Here is a 26,660-nt window from a genome sequence, read left to right as displayed (position 1 = left end):
TGCAAATACAAGCATCTCAGAATGAGATTCACGAGATACACAGGTCCAATTACATACATGTGCTCTCGAAAAGCCCTCAGACGAGCAACAGAAATCACTAACACAAGTTCTAAGAATAATAAAGCTATCAGCATTGACGCATATCTCTCCTTCATTTAGGTTGGAGGAAAACGCAAAGGTTAGGCTATCCCTACCCTGCTCTAGATGGTATCCCTACTTAACCAAATCCCAACCTAACAAAGGTGTCAGCAGTGAATGACCCCCAAGGGAAGTCACTCACTCTAAGTTTCTTGGTGAAAACCTATAGTTCTCCAGTCATGACCCCTCTCTGCCTACCCATCCGCTCTCTAAAGGGTCCTCAGGTATCTGCTCTAACTCCACCCAGGGGTGCTGTCCCTAATACAAAACAGTCAACAACATTTGAGACGCCCCTTGCGGAACGCCCCTCACGTGGTGCAACTTCTGGCTTTTTCCATGATGCTTTGTCTTGGGCCTCATACGTTATAGTTGACCTTGCTTCTCAGACTCTTCTCCGGCCCGCTGATACCCCTCAAACATTCCAGAACCCTCCTCCATGTCTGGGCCGTCTACTGAACAGGCCTCTATTCATTCATTTATAATTGGATCCCCCCTCTTCCTTTGCAGACAGATATCTGTAGCCAAGAACCCAACTCTCATATACTTCTAAAAAGAAAAAGGCTTGCAACATTTCTCAGCCCAGACATGTACGTGTAAATCAATGCTAAAACATTTCAGGCCTATAATAATTCTCATTATGATTATAGCATTCAACTTCTTCATTTAATTAAAGCATGTTAATACTCTTATTCTATTATTAAGTAAACATTTCTATAAATCATGGCCTATTTAATGCAATGACCAAAACATTAATACTATCTGTGTCGTGAAAAGAACCACCTTCCCTTTCCCTCCAGCTCTGGCCCTGAGGCCTACCACGTTCTGCGTTTAACCGCATACCATCTTATGTTTTAACAGCTACACGACATGGATTCAAAATAAACACATCTACTAAAATCATATAATGTCACACATTTCTGTATTAGTTCCACTTCTACTTAAATCTCTACATTAGCTATACATTCAGAATATAATTGCAGATACTATTAGCACTCATGGCATTTCTCCTCATGATTTGTGCTTACTACAGGTAAGTGTGATGTACTCATACATTTAAGTCAGTTTGCGCTCTCTCAGTAGCTTAGGCAGCAAGACCATTTTCATTAGAGCAACTCTACACACTGCTGACAAAGGCAGCCTAATACGTTTGTCTGTGGGGGAGGCCATTGAATCCACGCCCTTGCATTGTTCTAAAAATAACATCCTCATCCCCTAATAATAATATATTCTGTTGATATTGAATACCCATATAATGTATCAATTCAGCCTCACATTTTATTGGGAATTCCAGGGCATGTGGTGGGGTGTCTTTTGTTAAGGGAATCATAACCAAAGTCTCTGGAATTATGAGGCACAGGAGGACCAAATTATATGGCAGGGTTGACTTCATTATGTGTGAAGCAAAGGTAAATTATGCTGTGTAATACAGCACATTGTGTTGCAGTATTACTTCATTATTTTGTAATTTTTTACACATAGTAGCACTGCATGGGCAAAGATTTCGTCTCATTAGTACCAGTTTAACAAGCAAATACAGTAATAAGCAGCTGAAATATGACCAGTCAACCTTTGCGAAAGACGAACCACTGCCTGGGAACAGATTTCTGCATATTTTTAGTAACTTTGAATCCGTTTGAGCTAAAAACAATTTTTTAGGGTTAAAATCTGAAGACTATGCTACACATGATGGATTATGTGGCAAATGCAGCAAATCCATGATTATACGGAAAACGCCACAGCCGCAAAAACATGTAATTCTAGTGGCCCTGAGCATAACAAACTTGGACTAGTTTATCAATAAGCCAGACCATCTACTAAAAGTAATAATTTTATATTGTTCAGATTTTGTTCTGAGTCTTTAACCAACATTAGAATGCCATCCACATACATCAAGAGCCGGATCCTTCGAGATCCAGGTTTAATGGCTCAGGAATTCTTAAATTCTCTAAGAATGCTGGTGACGCGTTCCACAACCAAGGCAAATAGGATAGGTGACGGGGGCATCCTTGCCTTCTCCCACTGCCTGTCTTAATTGGGGAGGACTATTGGTTATTCATTTTAACTCTGGCAGCTCTAACAGGATAAATGACTTTAATCCATTGTAGCATGCCCATTCTCTGATCAGTGATAGTAAATATAGCCCTTCGATAGAATCAAAGGCCTTAGCCGCATCCAGGAAAGTGGCTATCATTTAAATATTCCTGTCAGTTTGGTGAGTGACAGCGAACAGAGTGTATAGGTTGTCTGAAGAACTTTTGTCTGTGATGTTGAGGGTGTTGTTTAATTCCTGGATGAAGACTGTTTTGTTGGTTCAGCAACAAGTAGGTGATAAGTCGTGGTCAGGGCAGGCTTTAGCACTGGGGGCACCCGATGAGACTATCTTTTTTTGCGCCACCCCCATTACCTCTTCCTCTACCTCACTACTACCTGGCTAAAGTGCCCTTTATCTCTCCATAGACCTTCTATCATATTGATTTTATTTGTTTTTAAAGAGATGGCAAAGCCTGGCTTTACTAATCCACCCAGCTATCAACATAAAATACAGATCTGTTGTTTGCAGCAGGCATATTAACCCTCTGTGCTACTTCGTGGTGAGTTAAAACTACCACAAGACAAAACCAGGACCATTAATCACATGAGTTAGCTTGACCTTTTTATTGCTGCCTGAAATCTGGATGCAGAGAGAACTCTGCAGCAGGTGCTTTTAAATCTTAAGTATTGCGAAACACAGCACCCCCCTGAGAACAATGAACCCCCCTTCCCGGTCAGTGCCCAGTGCGGCCACACCAGTCGCACCGCCCTAAAGCCGGCTCTGGTCGTGGTTTGATTAAGTCATTGGGATCTTATTGAATTTTTGGGAGTGTTAGACATTTTTTTTAAATTATATGTCTGATGAAGGTATTGACGATGTTATGATGTTGTCAGGGTGCTTTTCCATTGAGGAATTTCAAGCTGGTCAAGAGGAGGATTTAGCCTGCTTCAAATTAGTTGTCAACTGGTGAGGAGGAAGAGTTGTATTTAATTAAAATAGTCTGAAAGTCCAATCTTTTTTCTCTTTTTTTATAAGATGGTGTCTTCTCACATCTGATAGGTTGGGGAAATGTCATGGGAAATAGAAACAGGCCTGCAATTTGAAAGGACATAGGTTTCATTTTTTACATTTGTTTTAAATATCTTTATTAAGTAGATATAACGAATACAGATTGAGACATACAGTTTTTCATTAATCAATTGTGTGGTGCGAGAGCAGTGTACTGAACATTATTTTCACCAAGAAAAGAAAGAAAAAAAAAGGGAAATGAGGAATATGTCACTGCAGCCAGATTCAGACCTTAAAATCTGAGCATAGTCAAGTTACGTCCAATATTTCACATATTGTAGAATAAATCACATACTAGAATATTTCGTAGCTATCCGATTGACGATCAGTTATAAATGAATAAAATAAAAAGTGGTACAAAGAAGATCAGGATTACTCAATCTTCTGCATCCATATAAGCTCTGACCGGGCCCCATATTTGCTGCCCCAATGCCATTTTTCGCCTTCCCTTCATAGCATACAAATTATATTCCATATTATAGGTAAATAAGAACCGAGTTCGCCATGCGTCAAATGACAGAGGTTCACTTTGTAGCCAACATGAAGCAATGCAGAGCCTTAGAACCGCTGTAGCCACAAATATCAAATAACCGACTTTATTACTAGGCTCGGCTTGAGCGCACCCCATATCTATACCCAGCAAAATCTGCATGGTTGAAAGCTGAAAAGGGGTACCCAAAATCTCGGATAAGAACTTATTTACATGCCCAAATAATTCTGTTAATTTTACACAAGTACCAAAGATATGTTTTACATCCGCCTGATGGGCACTGCATCTAAAGCATTTTCCGTCTGGGACTCCCACCCACTTTGAGATTTTGTCAGGGGTGCGGTACATATAAAACAGGGTCTAATAATGTTGTGTTATAAGATTAGCGGACATAAGTATTCGTCCAGCAAGTTCAATAGAGCTCTCGAGCAGTATTCCGGGACATCCTAGCCTGTTCTCCCATTTACTCACTTGTACTTCTAAGTCATTAGGCATAGCCTCTAGCATTAAATTGTACAGTACTCCAATTCGGGCACCCTTTTTATTTGCCTCGATAAGAGGGTTAGGTATCGTACTTATAGTCATTTCTGTTAAATACTCACGCATTTGCAAGTATTTATAAAAGTGTGTAGTTGGTAATTGATATTGTTGCTTCAGCTGAGTAAATGGCTTTAAACCGTCCCCGGTATACAGATCCTCCACAGTGATTAACCCTCTTGTACGCCAGCTCACCACGATACAATCCCAGCAAATACAGGGATGTAAAATCGGGGCAGTCAGCGGAGTATAGATAGAAGTCTTTTCGATTTTGTAGTAATTTTTTATTGCCTTCCAAACTTTGTAGGTAGCAGCTAACACCTTAAATCTGGTGCGTTTGTAGTAATTCCAATCTATGTTAAGAAAAAGGCAATTCCTGGCTTCAGCCCCCAAGAGTAAACCGTATATTGAAGGTTGTAATGCTGGCTCCGAAGGTCCTACCCCGATAAGTAAAATATTCATCCACTGGAGCATACACGCATAATAATATAGAAGGAAGTCAGGTACCGACCAGCCACCAACTGCCCTTGGGAGTACCATATACTTTTTAGCGCGCCGTTCCTTTCCTTGCGCCCATAAAAATTTCATACAAATCGCTTGCAGCTGTGCAATATATGCAAGAGGAATCTCTAATGGTACACTGCAATAAAATTACAAAATCTTGGGTAATACCATCATTTTTAAAGTATTACACCTGCCTACCAGCGTCAAATGTAAACATTCAAATTGATCCAATTGTTTACGAATCCCACTGAGCAGTTTCTGCCAATTAGATTCTACCGTAGCCGAGGCCAAGGCTTTGACCTGCACTCCTAAATATGTGACTTCATATAGGACCCGGGTATCAGCAAAAGACTTAATATTGACACATAATATCTGGGTCTTAGCGGTATTTAATTTATACCCAGATACCGAGCCATATACCGTCGCTAAATGTTCGATCTCGGGCATTGCCAAAGACGGCCTTGGAGAGAGCACGGCCACATCATCAGCATACGCTAATACCCGATATTGTTGATGTTGTATCCTGACTAGGGGGATCCGGGGACTCTTCTCCATCATTTTTAAAAAAGGATCTATGTAAAGGGCGAATAACAGCGGGGAGCATGGACATCCTTGCCTGGTCATGCTGATATACGGAAACCAGTGGGGATATCACCTCTGAGAGCTGGTCGCCAATATTTTCGAGTAAATTTTCCCGTCGGTATTTAATAACGAGCTAGGCCGGTATGAGGCTGGTAGATCTGCAGGTTTCCCCTTCTTTCTAAAAACCACAATACTGGCCCACGTTTTAGGATAATTCCCAGTCTGCGCCATCCTAAATGTGGCTAACATGTCTTGCTTCAAAACTTGAAAAAAAGATTTATAAATCTCTAGCGGAAGCTTGTCAGGGCCCGCTGCCTTACCTGCTGGAAGTGTATTTATTGCTGCTTCAAGTTCAGACATCGCTATTGGCTATTGGAGCCTCCAGGTTAGCTGCGATTTCCCTATCTAAATTTTGCTCACATATTTGTCCGAGCATAGATATTGCTTTACTACTGTCATACTCTTCTCTGGTGTATAGACGCACATAAAATTGTCTAAAAGCTGCCAGAATTCCCATCTCGGTTTCTACAGTTTGTCCAGTTTCATTTTTAATACATTTAATTTGTTGTGCAACTTCCCTAGTTCTCATTCTCTGGGCCAGGCACCTGCCACTTGCCTCCCCGTATAATACAGCAACTGACGCTTAGTCTCATAAGTTTTTGCCACCTCCTTACTCCAGTGATAATTTACCTTTGCCTTACAACCGGCTACCTCAGCTGCTGAGTCTTGGGTGTCTCTACTACAGCATATATCTTGAACCAGCCGCTCTTCAACCTTTCCTAAATCATTATATAGCTCTTGCAGCTTGAGACGTGATTGTTTTTGCACGTATAGCCCGAAGCTAAGCACCTCCCCCTAAAAGCAGCTTTGAACGTATCCCAGACTATCCCCCTCTCAGTACTCCCTCTGTTATAATTAAAAAACCCTGCAACCCACTCTCTCATATACTCTTGAAATTTTATTTCCAACAACAACTTGCGATCAAAAGTGAATTCACGGGGCTTCCTAGGAGGACAAAATATCTGAATAGAGAGGACTACAGGACCATGGTCGGACGTAGCTCGGGGATACACTTGCATTTGTGCTTCATGAAGTAAGCTTTGTGACACTAAGAAATAATCAAGGCGCACCAATTTTTGGTGAGGTGCCGAGAAGAAAGAATATCCAGGGTTGCCACCCCTGAGATGAGACCAGGCATCAGTCAATCCGTGTGAGGTAACGAGTGCTTGTAATGCTCTGTATACTTTAGGTTTCCTACCTACATACACATATTTGTCATTACCTAATGAACCTGGTTGAAGGTTGATATTTAAGTTCCCGCAAACTATTATCGGGGAAGGCCATGTTGCTAACTCAGCATTAAGATGTCCTAGAACCGCTGACTCATCAAAGTTAGATCCATAGATGGAGCACACCGTGCATTTAAAGGTTCCTATAGTACATTCTGTAATTGCCCATCTACCACCGCTATCCTCCAAGACCCGCCCAGAGGCTATAACATGCTTTCTAGCTAATATAGCCACCCCACGGGTCGTAGAAGTTTGCTTAGTGCATACTAAAACATTATACCCAAGCTCACTCAAGAGTTTCCGCTTAGACCATACTACATGCGTCTCTTGAAGAGAAATTATATCGCAGCTGAGCCACTGCAATTCCCTAGCCACTCGTTGTCTTTTATTTATGGCATTGAGGCCCCTGACATTCAACGTACCTAATCTCAGCATTCTAGCTGCCATTCCATAATCTCTCACTAACCGAAAGTCCGTTCCACCACTGCCCTGCAAACCTCACATACAAAATACAAAAAAAATGCACTCGTGATCTCTTTTTATGTTTAACCCCCCCCTCCCAGATAGCCCCAACCCAGCCCCACCCTCCCTTCCACCCTTCCCCCTCCTGCCACCCACTGTAGGGCAAAAGAACATAGTCCTTAGGGATGCGAGTGTGCTATCTTTTAAACCAACCTTAACAGAGCAGATTATCTCTAACCGGCCAAAAAAATATCAGTCAACTGAAAGTATCTATAAAGATCAGTCAAAGAGAGACATCTCTATCCCTTTAACCGTTTAATTGAAGACCCCAAACCTACGTGTCTCTGATTTGTAAATGTCCCATCAATATGCTCATAAACCAAGAAAAAAAAAAAAGTCATATAGCAGTATTAATTTTTACTGCTAGTGCAGGCTGAAATCACCAGCCTTCTTTGTAATACCAGATTCACACCCTGTAAAGTACGTTGAAGTACCCTGCCAGTTTCTTTGTTTACACACAGTCAGGTTAAGGTGCTCCGGTATTGGCGTCTATGGTTTTTAGATACGCTTGTGCCTGGGACTCCGATGTAAAATATGTAGATTGTCTCCTGTAAATCACCTTGAGCTTAGCTGGATTCAGAAGGAATACCTGTGCACCCTTGGCTTGAAATGGCGTAAATAGTTGTCGAAATTGCCATCTTAGTGTCACAGTTGTAGAACAGAAATCCGGACGAACAAAGAATTCGCACCCACTAACTGTGCGGCGCTTATCCGGGCGAGCTAGATCGTATAGAGCTTCTCTCAGGATGAAGTTATTTAGGCAAATCAATATCGCCCGTGGGTGTGCTTTAGGACCCGCAGCTGAGTTTGAGGCTCCATGAGCTTTGCGCTGGGTGAACGGAAATCGATGTGCCCTAATAACCTCATTTTCCTCATTGCCCATCACTTAGCTCGGGGAAAGCTTCTGAGAAGGTCTCAATAATGAATTTACGTGTGTCTTTCCCTTCTTTTAATTCCGTTATGCCTAAAACTCGAAGGTTATTGCGCCTTGCGCGATTTTCTAAGTCCGTCAGTTTCCATTCTACATCAGCTCTTGTCGCCTGTAGAGCCTCTATAGCCACTTGCTGTTTTGTCAATGAATCTTCGGCACAGGAGATACGTTCCTCAGTTTCTGTAACGCGCGTAGTGAGTTCATTAATAGATTTAACCATTCGTCGCATGGTGTTCAGCAGTTTCCGGATTGCTCCCTCAGTGCGGTTACTTTCGGCTTTAGTCTCTCTGCCCTATGTGCCATAATGCTCTTGTAAATTAAATCCAAAGTGGCTCCATTAACTTCCTCCTCCGTTAAACCTTGGTTCTGGTCTTGTGCCCGCTCTTGCTGTTCACTTTCCCCCCCATCCCCAGGCAGGTTGTGCTAGGGGAGTCATTTCTTGTGATAGTCCCTCTACCTCGGGGTTCCGTCTGACAGTATCTTGATAGTCGACCAGTCCCCTGGCCTGCATCGGTGACTGCTCCGTTTCGTCCATATCGTCGTCTTCCCCGAAAAGTGCCTCTTCATCTCCCCATTCACCTAGCAAACTGTTACCCTCGTCCTCTGAAACAGCTGAAAGATCTGGCATAGAATAAAACTTGCCCTCTGAAATTGCGGACTCCGAATCAGCCCGATCCTCATTTCCTGCTCGCTGTGTTTCCCCAACACTGATATTACACTCGGGGGAGACCAAGCCTTTCACAGTTCCTGTATTAACAGAGCCGCCAGAGTTGCCATTTGCTATCATCCCAGTAGTGGATTTTACACTGACCGCGGCGCCTTTTCTCAAGAAAATTGCATGCACAGCGGAGGTTTTAGAGCCTTTCCCACATTCAATTATATTTAAGTTCGTATTTATATTTGTGCTTGGCTCAAAGGACATAGGTTCATGTGTGATTTTTAAGGAGGTGTGTGAATAGGATGTGCTTGACAGGTGGAGTGACATCCACTTTAGTAGTTTTAAAGATGACTAAATAGAGAATGTCGGTTCCTAAAAATGCAAAGTATTCAACTTGACCATGCATTTTAATGAAGGGGTGATTCTTTCAGGTGTCTGTCTTATCCATACTGCACGGTCAGTATTGCATAAGTCTTAAATGTACACTTGATCAGTTTATCTGAGATCAAAAGGATACAAGTTTGTTCTTGTTAAGAGGGAGACTGTGGTAGGCCATGTTCAGGAAATAGATGTACGATGAACAGGCCAAAGTCAGATTGCACCACTAGATTTGTAAGTTGATGAGTAGGCCCAGTGTGGAGCAGGCTGTTTAACTGGACCTTTACTTAGTATGCTGAGTGTCATTACTTTCATTTTTGGCTATGCTTGTCAGGAATAATGTCAGATCAAGTACCTTATCAAAGAAGGTGTCTTATCTCAGTTTTTGTTAAATCGTTGCTATTAAGAAGGAGATGTTTATATCGACTTCACATCAAACCTTGTTCTTGATACAAATGCACAGTGGCATCTGGCTCACAGTGCAGGACATCTCTTTGACATATAGAAAATCAGTACACCAGGTTTACATCAGGCCCATGATGTGTCCGGCCATGCTGGGGTAATGTTTTTGGGCTACATGGTTGTTGATCACACCGACTTTGATGGAAGACTTAGCGTTAGTTGTGGGAACTAGAGCAAGTAACGACTGCATGTGAATCGCAATTGGTTCTAAGGCTCCTTCTACAAAGGCAGCTTGTTGGAACTTGACCCTTTCAAGTTGAGTCATTTAGGTCTGCAAAGCTTTCAGGTTCAGGTACCCCTTCCCCAAAATGATTATGTACCATCCACATTTTATGTTGCGGTGTGGCTTCCGTTGTAACTGCTGGTATGCGTTTGCCTCGGTTTTTTACTTTTGCTGCATCCCAAAATGTATGTTTACTTTAGTCCCTTGTAGGACCATCTACAAATATTCTGGTTGGAGTACAAGAAGAGACTTCTATGGTGCTTTGGCCCATGTTGGTGAGAAAATGCTCAGTGTGAGACCAGCCTAGATATTCTTTCTTGGTGATGCAGTGGTGGAGCAGATGGTACTGCTGTTGGAACTCATATCAAAATGTTAACTGTTTTTCAGTGCTGCAAAGCCCATACTCAGTGTGAGAAGCTTTGTGTCTCATTCCTCACAGTAAGTAGTTGCTTATAACCTCTGTTTGTGGTGGTGACACTAATCCCAGCTTTGTAAGCTTCTATTGTCTCTGTTCTTGATGTCTTCCACCATCCCACTTAACTGTGCATTGAATGAGGTATTTCACTGACAAGGGACAGAAGTGTCCTTCTACCAGATCAACGTGTACAGATATTTTGCTGCTTGGTCATGGGAATCTGCTGTGCTGGGGCACAGGTAACTCATATGGATTTTGTAGCTTTTTTATTTTCAGGTGTTTGCTATACTGTGGTGCTAAAGCACATTCCACTTTACCCTAGATGGGATTTTTCTTTGGAAATAGATTTTATTCGGTTTTTATAAATCTCTTCAAACTCTTTCAGGTGTCTTGGAAATCTTGTCTGTGAATGAGGAGAAGTGAAACTGCAAGTTCCAGAATGTACACTGAAAAGTCTTTCTTTTCATAAACACGTCTTTACAGAATTTAAAATCCACTTTCATATTGAACGAACGATTTGAGGCCCTCACCATATTATTCAACCGACATTGCTCGCCATGCTACTAATTCTGCAAATGGAGGATATAGAATGGGTTACAGAAAGGGAATGTAGGTGCAGGGGTACAGCAAGACTCAAGGCATTGGACAGAGGTTCAGGCCTGGATAGGTCTCACCAGATACGGGGCATCTTCCCGGTGGGCTGACTAGACGGGGCAAGTTTTACTGCTGGTGGTGGCCGATTTTGTTGCTGGGGTTGGGGGCAGCTGCATTTCCTACCTAGCTCCAGCACTTTACAAAAAATAAAAAACAAATGGTTTTAAAGTGTCCTTCAAATCCAATTGCTTTTCCATTTGGTTGGTTCCTGTTTCCAGCAGGGTTGCCACAAGCTGTGCTGACCCGTAGGGCTTTAGGGGGAAGCAAGGCGAGGGATCTTCTGTTGCTTTTCTCAGAGAGAAGATAGAAGGCACAAGTACTTGCCTAGGATCACACAATGTGGTCAAGTGGAAGCCGGCATTGATGAGAGCTTTCCTGGTTTCACTTTGTGCAATTCAACCACTACATGGTAATCAGTTTCACACATCTTAGATCAAAGCTTAATGCCTTGTGATTAATTCTTTGAGGCGTTAAACCAGTGCACTGTGTTAAATGCATTGGTGGTGGTAGCGTTTGGGGAGGTTGATGTTTTAACGCAGCAGCTAGAATGAAAACCTGATCATCTACCATTGAGACCACTTGCTGCACATAACTAAAAGCCTTTGTCATCTCTTCTTTCCATCCAACAATTCATTCATTCATTCATTGAGCCATGTTACCATGTCTCCAATCTCCGTCCATCTATTCAATGATTGAACAAGGCACCATATTTGCGACTTTGTTCAAAAGGTTCTTGGGTGGGAGACTTCTCAAAGGCATCCCTAGCAGTTGTAAGGGTAGCTCGCCGCACTTGCTTACTCCATGCAGTTTGAGGACTGGCCTGAACAAAGTGCCAGAGCTGCTTTTCCCAGGCTGGCCCTGCAGAGATTGTCAATGGTTATGTGCATGTCTAATACCACTGGCTGTACAGAACTCACAATTCAGCATACACTTACTATGAGCTTGCATTACTCGTGAGCTGTCCAGTCCATCTTTCATTCGCAATAAACACAGGCCAAACTTGAAGTCAAAGGCATCACTATAAAGAGAAAAAGATAAGAGATGATACATTATTATGAACATGGGAAGTATTGTAATGTTAGGATACAAAGGGACCTGTTCTGCCATAAGAATGTCCCTTACCTCATGCATTCATATGTCCTCCACTTTAATTTAAAGATTCCTTGATGTGATAAAAAGAAGCATGATTTGGAAAGTGCCACATTGGCACTTAAGTCAACTGCATTCACTGGGTAAGAGCATACCTTTTTTCTTTGAATAAGGGGAGAAGCCATGAACGCATTTGCCACATCTTGATCCGAAATTATATTAATATTATTATATGTATCTTCATACCAAAACAAATAAAACAAGCACTGGCAAAGCCAATAGGTCCTGCCAATAATTATGTGATATCAAGCTATTTGCTGTGTCAATGTTTGCAAAACCCTGTAACAAAGGTAATAAAATGAAAAACATTTCAAAATACTGGAGGAAAGGCAAACATATTTTAAAGTATCTTGAAGCACTGTTCCAGTACACAGGGGGATTTTGAAGTACATGAGGGCTGTGAAAAATGGTGTTCCATCATATGCTATGGTGCACCATTGTAGAGAAAATCATAATGGCAACACTGAAAATGTCTGTTTTCGTGGCATTGACAAGGCCTTGCTTAGCGTGAGGGGGTGTCCCGCAGAACCAGATCAGGCCGAAGATCATTCTCTCACATCGCAGCCAAGACCTGGAATGAGCTACCAGTAGACATCAGACGCGCCCCCTCCCTGGACACCTGCAGGAAGACCCTCAAGACCTGGCTCTTCGGCTGAACGGAGCGGTACCCCCCCCCCCCCGCAGTGCATTGAGACCCTCATGGGTGAGTAGCTCGCTTTACAATACCCTGATTGATTGATTGATTGACTGAGAAATGATCCTGAGAAGACTTGAATCAAAATACATTATTGAGCTCAACACAAAACATCCATAAGGGCTCAACATGGATGAAGAGCAATCTGTGCTTATTGGTTAAAGATAAAATATCATGATGTAATGATCCTTTGACCCTTTGTTTCTTTTTGTCTTTCTCTGCCCCACCTCCTCCTGTTTTCTTCTTACCGTCAGCAATCTTATTTCTAATTTTCACTAGATGTGATTGTGTTTAGAGCAGAATAACTTTACATCTGTTCTTCAGAATCTTGCATACGTTTCAAACTGTTCACTTTTAATCAGACAATTTTTATACAATTGATATAATGGCTCAGTCTACGTCCTACTTTGGCACTATGGATTACAATCCTATGACTGGAAAACACTTGTTGTATGAGTTGAAACACATTGGCTCCACTTACCAAAATAAAATCACAATTAATGTACTGCCCATATGAGCGCATTCCTCCTACAGAGTGGTAATGTTTTTGGAAAATAATTATATATGTAGCAGCTACCACTGTGCAGTTATAGTTAGGATAGAAATACCTTTTTTTGTTTTGCTAATAACTTTGGCACCATTTGATGAATCTTCACGAAACTTTCCAAGAAAAAGTTCATCCACTTCATCCCCTTTCTGGAAAGTTTTGGGGTGATCCGCCAAGCGGGGTTCAAGAAAATGGGGGTCCCCAATATGTGCTTTACCTACGCAATTTCCCATAGGATCTTTAGACAAAAAAACTACAAAAACAGTTTAATAGAAGTGCACCAAATTTGGCAGAAAGCGTGATCTTTACCAAGAGAGCCTGCTTTTGTGATTTGGTGAAAATCTGTTCAGCCATTTTTGAGAAACTACAGTTCAGAATTTATAAATATGTGTTGCTGCTGGAGTTCCACAGGATTTCTGTGGGGAAAAAAAATCTTACTGGCTGGTACCGCAGGACTAATAAGGGACAGAAGGACCACAAGCCCTGAAATTTGTTAAAATTAGGACATTAGAGTGCAAGGTACGGCTAGCTACCAGAGGGAAGACTATACCCACAGGGAATAATGCTATCACAGTCCTGCGGAAGACACTTAACAAAAAAAAGAAATGTAAGCACAGCCTTCAAGAGATTTGACTCCTAATACACTACGAAGCCTCATTACGAAGGCAAGTCCCTACTATGCACAGTCTATGCCTAGTGTACAGTCTGTGGTAGAGCTCACACCCTCCAGAGACTTAAACCCCATTAGGTGAGCAACGCACTACTATGAGCAGTCTACGCTCAATGCCCAGACTGTTCGTGGAGCCCACTTCCTCCAGACATGCACACTCTATGAAGGGAGCACACCCATACTATACACAGTAAGCGCAGAGTGCACAGAATGTGCGTAGAGCCTATTCCCTCCACAAACCTAGGCCCTTTTAGGTGGGCAAGCCACCACTACCCTGCGCTCAGGGTGCATACTGTGCATGGAGCACTCTTCCTCAAGACGCACAAGTGCCATTTGGTGGGCAAGCCCCTACTATGCACATCTTTTGCAATGTGCTAAAATTTTCACAGAGCATCCACTACCTCCAGACACCCTAGCCCCATTTGGTGCCAAAGCTCGTACTACACACACCCTTGATCCTGTGGAAAACTCTTCACACAGAGCCCAGTCGCTACAGACACCCATACCCCGTTAGGAGGTCAAACTACCAATATGTACAACCTTCACCCCGAGTAGAGCTTTTCATGAGAAGCCCACTACCTCTAAGCATCCAAGTCCCATTACGCGGTCATGCCTATACTACTCATAGCCTCCGCTGTATGCACAATTCTTCACAGAGAGCTCATTTCCTCCAGATAACCAAGTCCCATTAGGTTGCTAAGCCCCTACTATGCACAACCGTTTGGGGCCTTGACCTGCACCCGGTCCTCCGCAGGCAGCCAACTCCCCTCTTCGCATTTGCCTGCAGCCAGGCCCTGCGCCCATCCCTCCTGGGCAGCCAGCCTTTTGTGGTGTGAGGCCTGAGGTTGACCGAAGGGTCTGGCCTGCAGTCAGGCCCTGCGTCCAACCCCACAGACAAACCATCCCTGTCGTGCACAGCCTTCACTTGATCAGGGCAGCACACCGCACACTCAGACCCGCCGCCCAACACGCCATTTTAAAAAAAAGAAGTTCTGATCCTGCGAGGCTCTTGTAGAGGACAAAAAACAAGCACCCTTCCATGATTGGACACACCCCTCAAGGGCATTGTAATATGGATCTGCTATTGGTCCATTTCTGGATAGCGTAGATCTCCAGATATTTGGTGCAACTCACTTGCAGAATCTTTTAGCCTCTTGTGGCTAAAACATCTTTGTATATGCAACAGACACAAGACATTAAGCCCTCTCTCCCCTGCACCGGAGTCTAATGGTTCAATCCGGAAAGCTTTTTTTCCCAACAGGAAGCACGCCTTACTCCTGGAAATTATGACTAAGCCTGGAGAAAGCCACAGTCACACGCAGAATATGCTTTGTGAATTGGGCCCGGAAGTTCAAGAGTAATTCACACTTAGTAGCACAACAGAGTAATTCATACTTAGTAGCACAACATTACTCACAGAAAATGTTTTGTGATTCAAAACTGTAACTTCAAGACTAATTAACAGCAAGACACAACTACTGACAAAAAACCTTTTCAACTAGGATCTTAATGTCTTATTCCGAGATTTTGTTTGTCAAGCAGTGGCTTAACAATTAACATATCAAAAATCTGCATTTCAGAAAAGGACCATCCCTGTCGTGAAGCTGAGAAAATTCACATGGCTTGGCATTAAATACCCATAAACCTGCTTGGATCAGCACCCCTCCCCCTTTTCCTCCCTTCCCCATCTCATCTAACCACAGGAGCAGGCATAGGAAAGGAGGCGTGTCCCAGGAACCAAGAGTCTAGAGGTAATCCAGCAGGTACTGTGTTGACCTGTTAAATGATGAAAATGGTCTTGTGGGAAGGGTTTTCCAATAGATACACTTAACACAGCTAAAAAGGCAAGTAATAATGAGGTTATGCAATCAACACAAACAGTCAATGCAAGAGATCAACAGAGACCCACCACCTGAGTGAAGCCACTCCCACCTTATGAAGCCCATAGTGTGTAATATGCATGTTATGACTTACTGTAGAATGCCAACATAATTTTCAACAATCCGTGGGTGAGTAGACTGCCAGTTCTTCTTGAACCCCATCACTAGGATATTTGGCTTCATTCTTCCAAGACCAGATGCCTTTGATTTAAAAATAAAAGGAACATTTGAAACCAAAGACCAGAAAGTACATGTTGAATGCAGAATGGAAAAGATAACAGAAAGTTTGATAACTGTCGATTCATCACTATGCCTGAGTCAGGAGCAGTGATATTATACACTATCTGACCCCACTCACATCACTATGTCCTGACACTCCCTGCAAACAGTGGCAGCAAAGGCAGTGCCAGGCGTACCAAAGGTACAACTTCTACCCTGACACCCCCTAATTTCCATCTATGAAAGAATATCAGGGGCCGTAACACATATCAGGCACATTGTCCCTGTTTGCACCACAGCGCCCCTTTAACTGGGAGCACCAGACCCAGGCAGTGCACCCTATAACAACTCGTGCCTGCACGGGGGTCGGAGCATTCGTTAAAGGCTGACTGGCTGTTTGAAGTCGCGGTATGCCTTCCACTGTGTAAGAGGGCCAGAGATTCCCCAAAAGGCAGCTTCAGTGTGTGCAGGGAAACAACCTTTACAACGCAGTCATTACATCGCACTACCTTTACATAGCAGTCATTACATCGCAACATCCTTGACATAGCATGTCATTACAACGCAGCCATTACATTGCATGTCACTACAACGCATGTCATTACAACGCATGTCATTACAACGCAGGCATTACATTGCAAGTCATTACAATGCATACCATTACAACGCATAGTACTCTTACACTATCCCACACTTACCCTACTGTTGCACTAACTGGAGTTAGAATAGTAATTTTTACCCCTACACTATCCAACACTTACCCTACTGTTGAACTCACTGGAGTTAGAATAGTAATTATTACCCCTATTGTTAGACCTGGCATCTTTGGCATGGTTTCCCCTGTCTGTTTGGCCTCTACCTCCTGTATTTTTGATGCTGTGCTGGATTTCGTTTTTGCTGGTTTAGATGCTTTGGACACTCTGCCACTGTTGATCAGTGCCAGAGTGTAAGTGCTCCCTGTGTAAATTGTTATGATGCTTGGATATACATGATTGGCATATTTGTATCACCAAGAAGTCCCTAGTAAAGTGTGGTGGGTGTGCCAGGGCTGGTGATGACAAATGCTACTAGTGGGCCTGCAGCACTGATTGTGCCACCCACATGAGTAGCCCTAAAATGGTGTCTCAGGCCTGCCACCGCAGTGCCTGTGTGCAGTCTGTGAACTGCCATGTCCTCCTGGTCAGTGTCCCCCCATACCAGGCCTAACCCTTCCCTTTTTGTGCACATTGGTCACCCCTATGGAAGGCCCAAGGTACCCCCCCTGGGCAGGGTGCAGTGTATGTCAAAGGTAGAGCATGTACTGGTGCAGGTGACATGCTCTGGTAGTGAATTACAGCCATTTTCGTTTTCACTATTGTAAGGCTATCTTGATCCATAGGTTAACATGGGGGGTGCTGGCTACAGTGGCTACCAGCATTTCTTCCCATAGGAACAAGATAGGCCATAAGAGTCTAGTATCCCTGAACTCAGAATTTAATAACACATCTTTTAGGAAAGGTGGTTTTTGAATCCTGTGTTTGAGAACGGCACTTTCAGAAAGTTGCTGTTCTCTTGTCTGACCTTCCTGTGTGCCTTGGCCTGTCTGTGTATTGACTGTCTGGTTTGAGAGTGACAGGGGCTGGGGATTCCCCAGGAGGCTGGCTGAGTCAGCCCTAGGCTGAATGACTGCATTTGCAACTTGAGTGGTGGGAGGAGATAGCACCTGGGCCTGAATAGGGCTGTGCCTGCCTTCCACAATGCTGGCTCCTCCTCCTGCTGGGCGGCTGACGACCCTGCCACTCACTCTGAAAGGAAAGGAGAAGCCAGGAAAACAAAGTGCTCAAGAAGCACCCAGAACTGGTTCAGGCTGGCCTCAGGGCCCACTTGCACAAAGAGAACAAAGACTTTTAGGGGTATAAGTACAGGACCCCTGACAACAGAAAATTAGATCATCCTGGAATTAAGAAGGAACCTCTGCCAAGGAGAAAGCTGAAACTGAAGAAGGAAGATTGTCCAGCTGTTGCTCTGCTGGATTGCCCTGCTGTTGCTTTGCTGGCAAGGAGAGGGAAGCACTTTGCTTTGTGCTGTGTCCCCTTGCTTGAAGGAATCTCCAAGGACCTGAGAAGAGCTGGCTCCCTGTTCTGAAGTCCCAGGAACAAAAGGACTTCACCCCCAGCTTCCCCTGAGCTCTACTGAGAGAGTTCTGTCCTTCCTGGAGTGCTTGGCCCATGTGTGGTGACTCTGGAAGTTGTACCTGTGTTGGGAAGCTGGAAACTAAGCTTGAGAGACTTTGCTACAGAAAAGTTATCGCATCGCTCGCTGCGGAGCGCATCCCCGACAGTGCGAGGAAATTCCCGCCGCTTCGAAGGCCGAGATCGTCGCAGTGCCTGTTGCCGCAGTCAGAGCCGTCGTATCCTTCGTTTGCGGGACGCACCCGATTGGTGCGGGAAGTCTAACATCGCTGCGAGTGTCGTCGCAGAGCCTGTCGTTGCTGGGTGAGATCGCTGCACCGCCTGCTTGCGGACCGCATCACGTCGCTGCGAGAGTCCTCGCCGAAGCCATCGAGGAGCTGCGAGAGAGAGAAGATCACCGCTGGTCCGCGCATCGTCGCCCCGGAGATCGTCGCAACTCCAAAGATCGTCGCATCGGACCTTTGCGAGAACAAACTTCCTACGGAACCTGCGCACCGGAATCTAGACAAGTGGCCTTCCTCCCCATACAGACCGGATTCGTCGCAACACGCCCGCTGCTGCAGCGGGGCTGTCGCAAACGCCTCCCCAAGATCTCAGGAGCAACGCATCGCTTGTTTTCCACCGCACCAGCTTCTGCTTTTGGAACTTTGTCGCAACTAAAGGTACTGTGAGCTAAACGTGACGCAACTGTGAACTTTTCACGCAACTGTGGATTATTTTATCGCAACCTAAAGAACTTTATCGCAACCTTAAGAACTCTTTTGAAACCATATTCTTGAACTGTGTATGTTGGATTTTTGTCATTTTGGTCTTGCGTAGTTTAGATTAAATACCTTTATTTTTTCTAAACTGTTGTGGAGTCAGTTTGTGGTGTTTTCACTGTGTTACTGTGAGTGTTGGTACAAATACTTTACACATTGCCTTCTGATTAGCCTTGACTGCTCGTGCCAAGCTACCTAGAGGGTGAGCAGGGGTTATCTCAGAGGGTTTCCTCCTTACCCTGACTAGAAGCAAGGGTCCCTATTTGGACAGTGGTACCTACCTCTGCCAACTAGAGACCCCCAGTTCTAACACCTATACTATCCAACGCTTACCTTAAATGCATTGTAATGGTATGCATTGTAAAAGTATGATGCGATGTAATGGAATGCGTTATAAAGGTAGTTTCTGAAAATGCGATGTAATGGCATGCAATGTAAAAGAATGCGTTGTAAAGGATGTTGCGATGTAAAAACTGCATGTAAAGGCATGCATTGTAAATGTATGCGTTGTAACGTCATACATTCGTGTTTGCACGATTGCAAGGGAATGTTTGGAGGGAGCATGGCACTGATTTGTGCCTCTTCCAAGGCTCTTTTTCCCCCACTCCAAAAGGTGCCCTTGTGGGGTTACACTAACTGCACGCCACCTCAGTGTGGCACACAGTCAGTGCATTTCCTGATGGCCCCTTTGCACCTGTGTCTGTTATGCGGCATGGGCACTGTGGCAAAATGTTTTGTCTTTTTCACGGCTCCACGCCCATATGCAAATGTTGAAATGCTCCATTGCAAACGTGCCAGGGCAAAATGTGCACCGGGACAATCTGCCATTATAGACTGGACTGCACAAGAATCTGCATCTTCTTCTGTAACACTAAAGTGGCCCTATGGAGCAATAAGCCGGTGCAAATGCAGGGGGCCACAAGAGGTCTGTAATAGGGCGCCAGATCTCATCAATATTTAGGTTATCAAATATGATGATTTTAGGGCAAAGAAAACTAACTTCTTTAAATTCACTTAGTTTATTTAAGGGGTCTACTCTGTATTGGGCAAGGCATTGCTACAAGTCATTGAGCGGTCAGCCTGTCCCAGCGATGGACTCCTATCTAGTGAGTAGTCGATACTTGGTATGGAAAGGGAGCAGCCATGATTATTGCACTTGTTACTTGCACCAGAATCAGAAGTGCTGGCACCTCAGGTATGAATAGTGCAAACAACTGGCTGAGACGGCCATTTCCGGCTGCGCAGAGGACAGATAGTGCTGCAGAGTGGACGTGTCCTATGGATCGGGGGTGGGGTTCTACCACCCAGTGGACTCCCAGGCATGCCTCATCAACACAAATCTGGCAACCAGTATATTTTGTGTTCAGTGTATAGTCCAAAACACAATTACCCCCAAAAGGCTTCCTTTTATTTCTGTCTTTCTTGCCCCCATTCAACAGGCCTGTCGTTCACGGTTAAATAAGGTACATTTGCTACAATACATATCAAAGAAAAAGAAGTAGAAAAATACATTCCAAAAAAGCTGAGGTTTGGAGGAAAGAAAGAGCATGTATGGTTGTTGCATGCTGAGAGATTGCAAAGGGTTAGAGGTAGAGTTCCAGAGGAGTGTTCATAGTCATCAAGAGGAAATGTTTTTTTAGCCCTGCCTTATACAGGAGACACAAGTAAGAAGAGTACTAGAAGGCACTGAACAGGGTAGGAATAAGAGTGTAAAAAGGCACAGCATGGAACATAGACGTCGCTAACAAATTACATGAGGCTCCAAAATCTGGTAATAGGAGACACCAACATAGGACTGAGGAGTCCTGTTCACACCACAGGGAGTACACTGATACAAAGAGTGGGAAATGCAACAGATAGGTAGGTGGGTCTTACATCTACGTCGCTTACACAGGAAATGGGGCTCCAGGATCTGGTAATAGGGGTCATCAACATAGGACAAAAGAGCCATGCATAACCCGTAAGGGAAAACATTTATACTGGGTTGTGTGAGTTGCAACATGTAGGTGGGTCTTACAGCTAGGTAAGAGAGTCATGTACAATGGGACATCGCCAATTCATGACCATTACTGCCAAAAACACTCAACATCATGCAAACTGGAACATGTTGGGGACAGGGACACATGCAGACAGATTCAAGAGACACATACACTCACTCAAGAAAGGAGTATGTAAAGCCACAAGGATAATGCAAATACATACACAAGAAGAGCGAACACAGTACTGGGACAGGGGGAAATCTATGTCGGGCAAGAGAAAACTCTGAAGCTAAGGCAGAAATGTACTCACACAATTACAGGGAACATGCTAGCATGAGGACATAGAAACACAAACATTCAAACACAAACATGACATGATTTAGAATTACTCCCTACCTACTTGAACAGCGCCCCTTTGCGTCTAAACTAGGTTGCACTTTAAGTCCAAATATCTACACACAAGGAAACCAACTACTGATACAGGAAGAGGAATGCACAGGCTGCAGGACAGAGTACAGAGATTGGACTGGGGGAGGGTAGTGGAGACAGACCTGGTGGGCAGCTGGGAAGAGGGACAAGAGAGAGGGGGAGGGATCTCCTGGCAAGTGCAGTGCATCTGGAGGGAGAGAGCCATAGACAGAGCTACTATGTGTAGATACAAAAGTACTGACCAGGCCGCGCGATCCTAAGACGGGATCATACGGACACGAAGGTAATAGGTCTATGAGTATCAAGGCTTGGGAAGTAGAGGTCCTGGAATCAAAGCAAAACACTGCCAAAAGTGCAGTGGCAAAGAGGATAAGGAAGGGCTGCTCGAAACCTGCCACTACCCACTCCACCTCCATGCCACAGGACCACCTCAACACAGAGCACAGCCCACCTCATGATCCTTGGTGATATTAGGTACCAGAGACCACCACCACCCCTTTTACTCAAGCAAGGGGAGAATAGTCACACAGGAAGAAGGCCCAGGGAAACAATGCATGCGGGGCACTAACCCACAGGTCTAGAGTCTCCGGTCAGTGTTGGGTCCATAAAATCATCCCTACAGAATGCAGTGACCACCACTTGTTGCTCTATGGACAATGTAAAGGACCCTCAAACCGTACCCATAAGCCTTTCCAGTTAGGACACCGCCTGCTTTTCTAAAGGGAGGAGAATGAAAGGCTTAGAAAAAGAGATAAGTATATAAGCCTGCACTTACAGTGCTTTGCCTCCCTCAGTGTCAGAGGGGTGCAACTGCAGGCATCTGCAGAAAATCAGTCAAAATCGGTTTAAACATTTCTCCCAATTTTACTCTTGGTGGTCACTTGTCTGGGCTTTTTTTCACTAAAAAGTGTGAACATCCATGTTAACCGTTGGTGTCCAAAAGAGGTGGATAAACGGCAGATTTATTTATTTATTTTAATTTAGATATTTAGATTCTTGGGGACATTTTTACAATGCCCCTGCTGCACTTTTACGCCGCCGGAGCATCGCTTTTGTGACACAGTGTGCTGGCCCATATTCACAAGGCCACCCAAAGCCAATCTGCATGGATTTCCTTCCTTGCCTTGTAAATATGGAGTAAGGCAATACCTTCCTCTGCATGAAAGGGGCATTCCATGGGTGTTGCTGTGGGTGTTCCCATGCAACACCAATGGTTTTTGACACTGCTCCAGATTTACAACATAGTGTAAATCTGGCGCAGTGCCAAAACTAACGCCTTCCCAAAGTAGGCATAACAAGGAGCAATGTTTACATTTCTCCTAGTTTTTTTTTACTCTTTCCCCATGGGCTGCATTCTTCAGCATACATAGAACGAGGAATAGGCCTCCTTTGATTGTTTTTGTGTAGCAAGGTGCCCCTTCCTGCACAAAAACAATTATACCAGCAACACAGACACCCTTGTACAATGGTGCAAGGGTGGTTGCATCGGCGCTTGGCTGCAGTTTGTGCACTGCGGTACAAAAGGGGGTGGTGATGGACGGAGCATCTGAACCAATCAAACACTCACACCCAGTCAAAAGATCTAGGTTTAATCCATCACTGTTCTTTAGCCCACTCTGCCACCCCAGTTCAGACATGGCCATATGCAATCAGTCTGACCCTGTGCCTCATTGGAACAGTCCAGCCCGAACTGCCAAGCCATGCCTTCCCTGGACCGGAAACAAGCTTCCTAGGACCAGTTTCTGGCATTTCAGCCGTCTTCAACCAGGCTTGCTTGAATCCAGTGGCAAAGTGAGCAAGGGACTCACGTCTGAGCATACCCTGCCAACTTATGGCGAACAAAGCGGTACAAAAGGGGGTGGTGATGGACGGAGCATCTGAACCAATCAAACACTCACACCCAGTCAAAAGATCTGGGTTTAATCCATCACCGTTCTTTAGCTCACTTTGCCAATGGATTCAAGCAAGTCTGGCTGAAGACGGCTGAAATGCCAGAAACCGGTCCTAGGAAGCTTGTTTCCGGTCCAGGGAAGGTATGGCATGGCAGTTCGGGCTGGACTGTTCCCATGAGGCACAGGGTCAGACGGATTTGCATATGGCCCTGTCTGAACTGGGGTGGCAGAGTGGGCTAAAGAACGGTGATGGATTAAACCCAGATCTTTTGACTGGGTGTGAGTGTTTGATTGGTTCAGATGCTCCGTCCATCACCACCCCCTTTTGTACCAGTTTGTGCACTGGCAGAAAGGACAGGCTTATAGATATAGTGCATTCCTGCCTTTTTCTTTTGACGCAGGGTAGCCAAAATATTGTAAATATGCCCCTTTGTTCGTAAATGTGGTATCATTTATTTTGAGGAAAAACTCTTGAGATAGCAACATCTCTGGGCAGAAAAATATCTTAAACACAAACATTGAAGAAGAAATTGAGACGGGTGCAGCTAAGTGTAAGTGAATGGGTTAGGCTAAGGTTCAGGACAAACTAAAGCGTAGAGGGAAAGATTTACTTAAATTAACGCCTTAACCGCGCCGGTTTTTCCACCGCGGTGCGGGCGTTCTAAAGGGTGGGAGGGCTGCGTCGGCCGTTGGCCGACGGCAGCACTAGGGAGATAGTGCTCCCGTCGGCCAACGGCCGACGGCAGCACGGACGGGTTAAAGAATATGAAGTAAGCATGTAACTGTTTCGCCAGAAACAAATCACAAAAAGAAAAAGAAACATTATACGGACCATTAAAAATATCCCATGTGGGTATCCTGAAACACTTGCGTTGATGCAGCACTTGTTTGCCAATGTTGAACACACTGGGGTTCAGTGGCTAATTTCTCAAATAAAAGTGCCGGCCCAAAGGTTTGCTCAGAAGCTTAATGCCGGTACTACTGAATGCCAGGATTGACAAATACTAAGGCTATCAATTCTTGATTCTACCTCCAGCCACTTTTATCCACTACCACCATCGTCACTTTTGCTGGTTCTTGCTGAACCCTGCTTTCTCCCTATGTCACTGTTTTCCACTTTTTCTCTTCCCATTTTCTGCCTTTCTCTCCCTTTTTCCTGAGTCAGGCTGATGAGTTAAAATAAGTCCTGGTCTCCTAACATAACTGCAGATGGGCCCTACCTGCAACCACCGACTCAAATTAAGCACTACTGGTGTTACACAGTACCCTCAAGAAGCCGAATGACACTGACACGCACATAACAACCCACCCCTCGATCTAATAGTAAAGGCATTAATGCATCAACTTGTCAACATGTGCAGGCAACTGGAAAGCCACAAGGAAACCTCAATAAAGGTTATCTACAACCTGCAGACAACTGTGAGGGGAACTGGATTCACACAAGTATGAGACCAACAGTGCATGCCCCCCTTAATACAGAGACAACTGTAGCAAGGAAACACTTTCCAAAGAAAGAGGAACAAATCAACCCAAAGGTCCTATAGCACTATGAAATGAAGGATAAAGACATGCAGACACGGGTGTGCTACAACCTTATGAGACACTGGGCAGCAGCAAGAGACAGGGACTACATGCAACAAGGTGCTACATTAAAAGTGAATAGCACAACATAAGACTCTGAAAATGAACACAAGTTTGAAGTGTGGATGTCCAAGCTGTGGATGTTAGAGGTATACAGTAAATTGGGAATCCCCTATAAGGATTGCTCCTCAAGACCCTAGATCACCAGCCCAAATCTTTAGTCCGTAAATCACTGCGTATCGTAAAACGACTTACCTGCATCAGCATCTGGGCGCCATTTCGCAAGTCATCGGCAATCAGACCACAGTAAAAAGATCTGATCTTCCTCTTGTTCAGCCACTTGACGTGTCCGCTGCTTGTGAGTTCTTGTATTTTCTGCTTCCGTGGGCCCTAGTGTTGCCCCAAGAAATAAGAAACAAGGAGTAAAAATTTCGAAAAGAGCCAATATTCCGCTCCTTCCCCTCATTATTCACTTTTTATCTTGTTATATTGGGTGTGCAGTATAGCTAAGTTTGAGATACAAGGACTTTTTTTTATTTTTTATTTTTTTAGTCCTCATTGCACCATAGCTACTGCATTCTGAACCGTTTACGTGTGCCCTCGGTCCAACCATGGTCCATGTAGATTCAGACTCTTGGCCTCCATGGCACTGGTCTTATAAGGAGCGAACGGGGTCCACCTCCACTAAGCCCATGGCATGATGTAATCATTGGACCATATATCCGAATTCATAGCCACACCAAGAGAGATACAAGGACTGACACCATTATTAAAAGTAGCATGAACAGCAGGAGCACTTGATATTTTTCACTTTTTGCTGAAAATTGTTCAGTTGTGAAACAGTCTAAAGAACTGTATTAACACACATTTCAACACAATAATACTAATTTCCAGGAATTGAACCGGGGACCTGCCGGTTGCAAATGCATCCTTGAAAAAGACTTGTTACTCTCTCAAAGAATGGTCAGAAGGAATAGACTTCTACTGTGCCAATGTGGAGGAAAGCGTCTACCCATCAAGGGGATTCCCTCAAAACATCACACATTTTGGGATCAATAGTGGAATCTACATGTCTCTTGGAAATGTTTTTGAATAGCATTGTTTTGAGCCGACATTCTACCATGCGGTCTGTTGTACTCTGTTTATACTTAAATCCAATAAAAAGGGTTTTTTTTAAAAAAAAAGCAGAAAGAGCCACATTAACATACTTTGAGGTGCCTTTCAATGCTATCTCTTCCAGATAGCATATTTTTCATTATAACTTCAGTTTCCGTAAAGTCGATAATACTATCTCATATATAAGTGTGATTTGTCCAAAAAAACACTTCTTTTCCTGTGCCTCTGAAACATTATGAGAGAAAGCACTGAAGACCAGCACCGAGAGGACTCGAAAACTGATAATTTCAACCCCTATTTGATCATCTTTCTCCTACTGTCTGAATCTTAGACATCCCAACTATTTATCCTGTTGCCTCTTCTTGGCTAGTCCTTCGCGCCGCTGACTCCCAAGCTCAGGTAGCCTTGCTTTGATTATGTGTCTTCAATCATGTGGCTTCGAACACTGTACTGCAGCCGAAAGGTTCAGCCTCCATGGTTCCCTGATCTGTTTTGCTGGACACCTGGTTGCGCAGAATTTTTGTCTACTTTCCTGGTCGCAATGTGTTCTCCGCAAGCTAAGCCTCTTTGGATTTTTGCCTCGGTGTCTTTAAGATATAGCATCATTGTTTTGTTCTGTGATTTTATTAATGTGCCCACCATATAGGTCAGATGTACTTGCCGCTAGCCTCAATCCTCCTCCATGATGG

At 44.2% G+C, this 26,660-nt stretch overlaps 1 protein-coding gene across 2 annotated transcripts in view; it reads right to left on the bottom strand.

The window, feature by feature from the left end:
- Positions 1 to 26,660, bottom strand: part of SLC12A3 (solute carrier family 12 member 3) — a 331,781-nt gene that overhangs the window by 99,923 nt on the left and 205,198 nt on the right. For both annotated transcript variants that reach the window (XM_078671397.1, XM_078671398.1), the window contains exons 17-19: positions 25,111 to 25,245; positions 15,918 to 16,024; positions 11,819 to 11,901 (exon numbers count right to left, since the gene is read on the bottom strand). In XM_078671397.1, coding sequence (XP_078527523.1) covers positions 11,819 to 11,901; positions 15,918 to 16,024; positions 25,111 to 25,245 — 325 coding nt within the window. The remainder of the gene's footprint in view (positions 1 to 11,818; positions 11,902 to 15,917; positions 16,025 to 25,110; positions 25,246 to 26,660) is intronic.

Source organism: Lissotriton helveticus, chromosome 12 (genome assembly GCF_964261635.1).
Source record: "Lissotriton helveticus chromosome 12, aLisHel1.1, whole genome shotgun sequence".
In the NCBI taxonomy this organism is placed as follows: Eukaryota; Metazoa; Chordata; class Amphibia; order Caudata; family Salamandridae; genus Lissotriton; species Lissotriton helveticus.
This window is presented reverse-complemented; position numbering and strand designations above follow the sequence as displayed.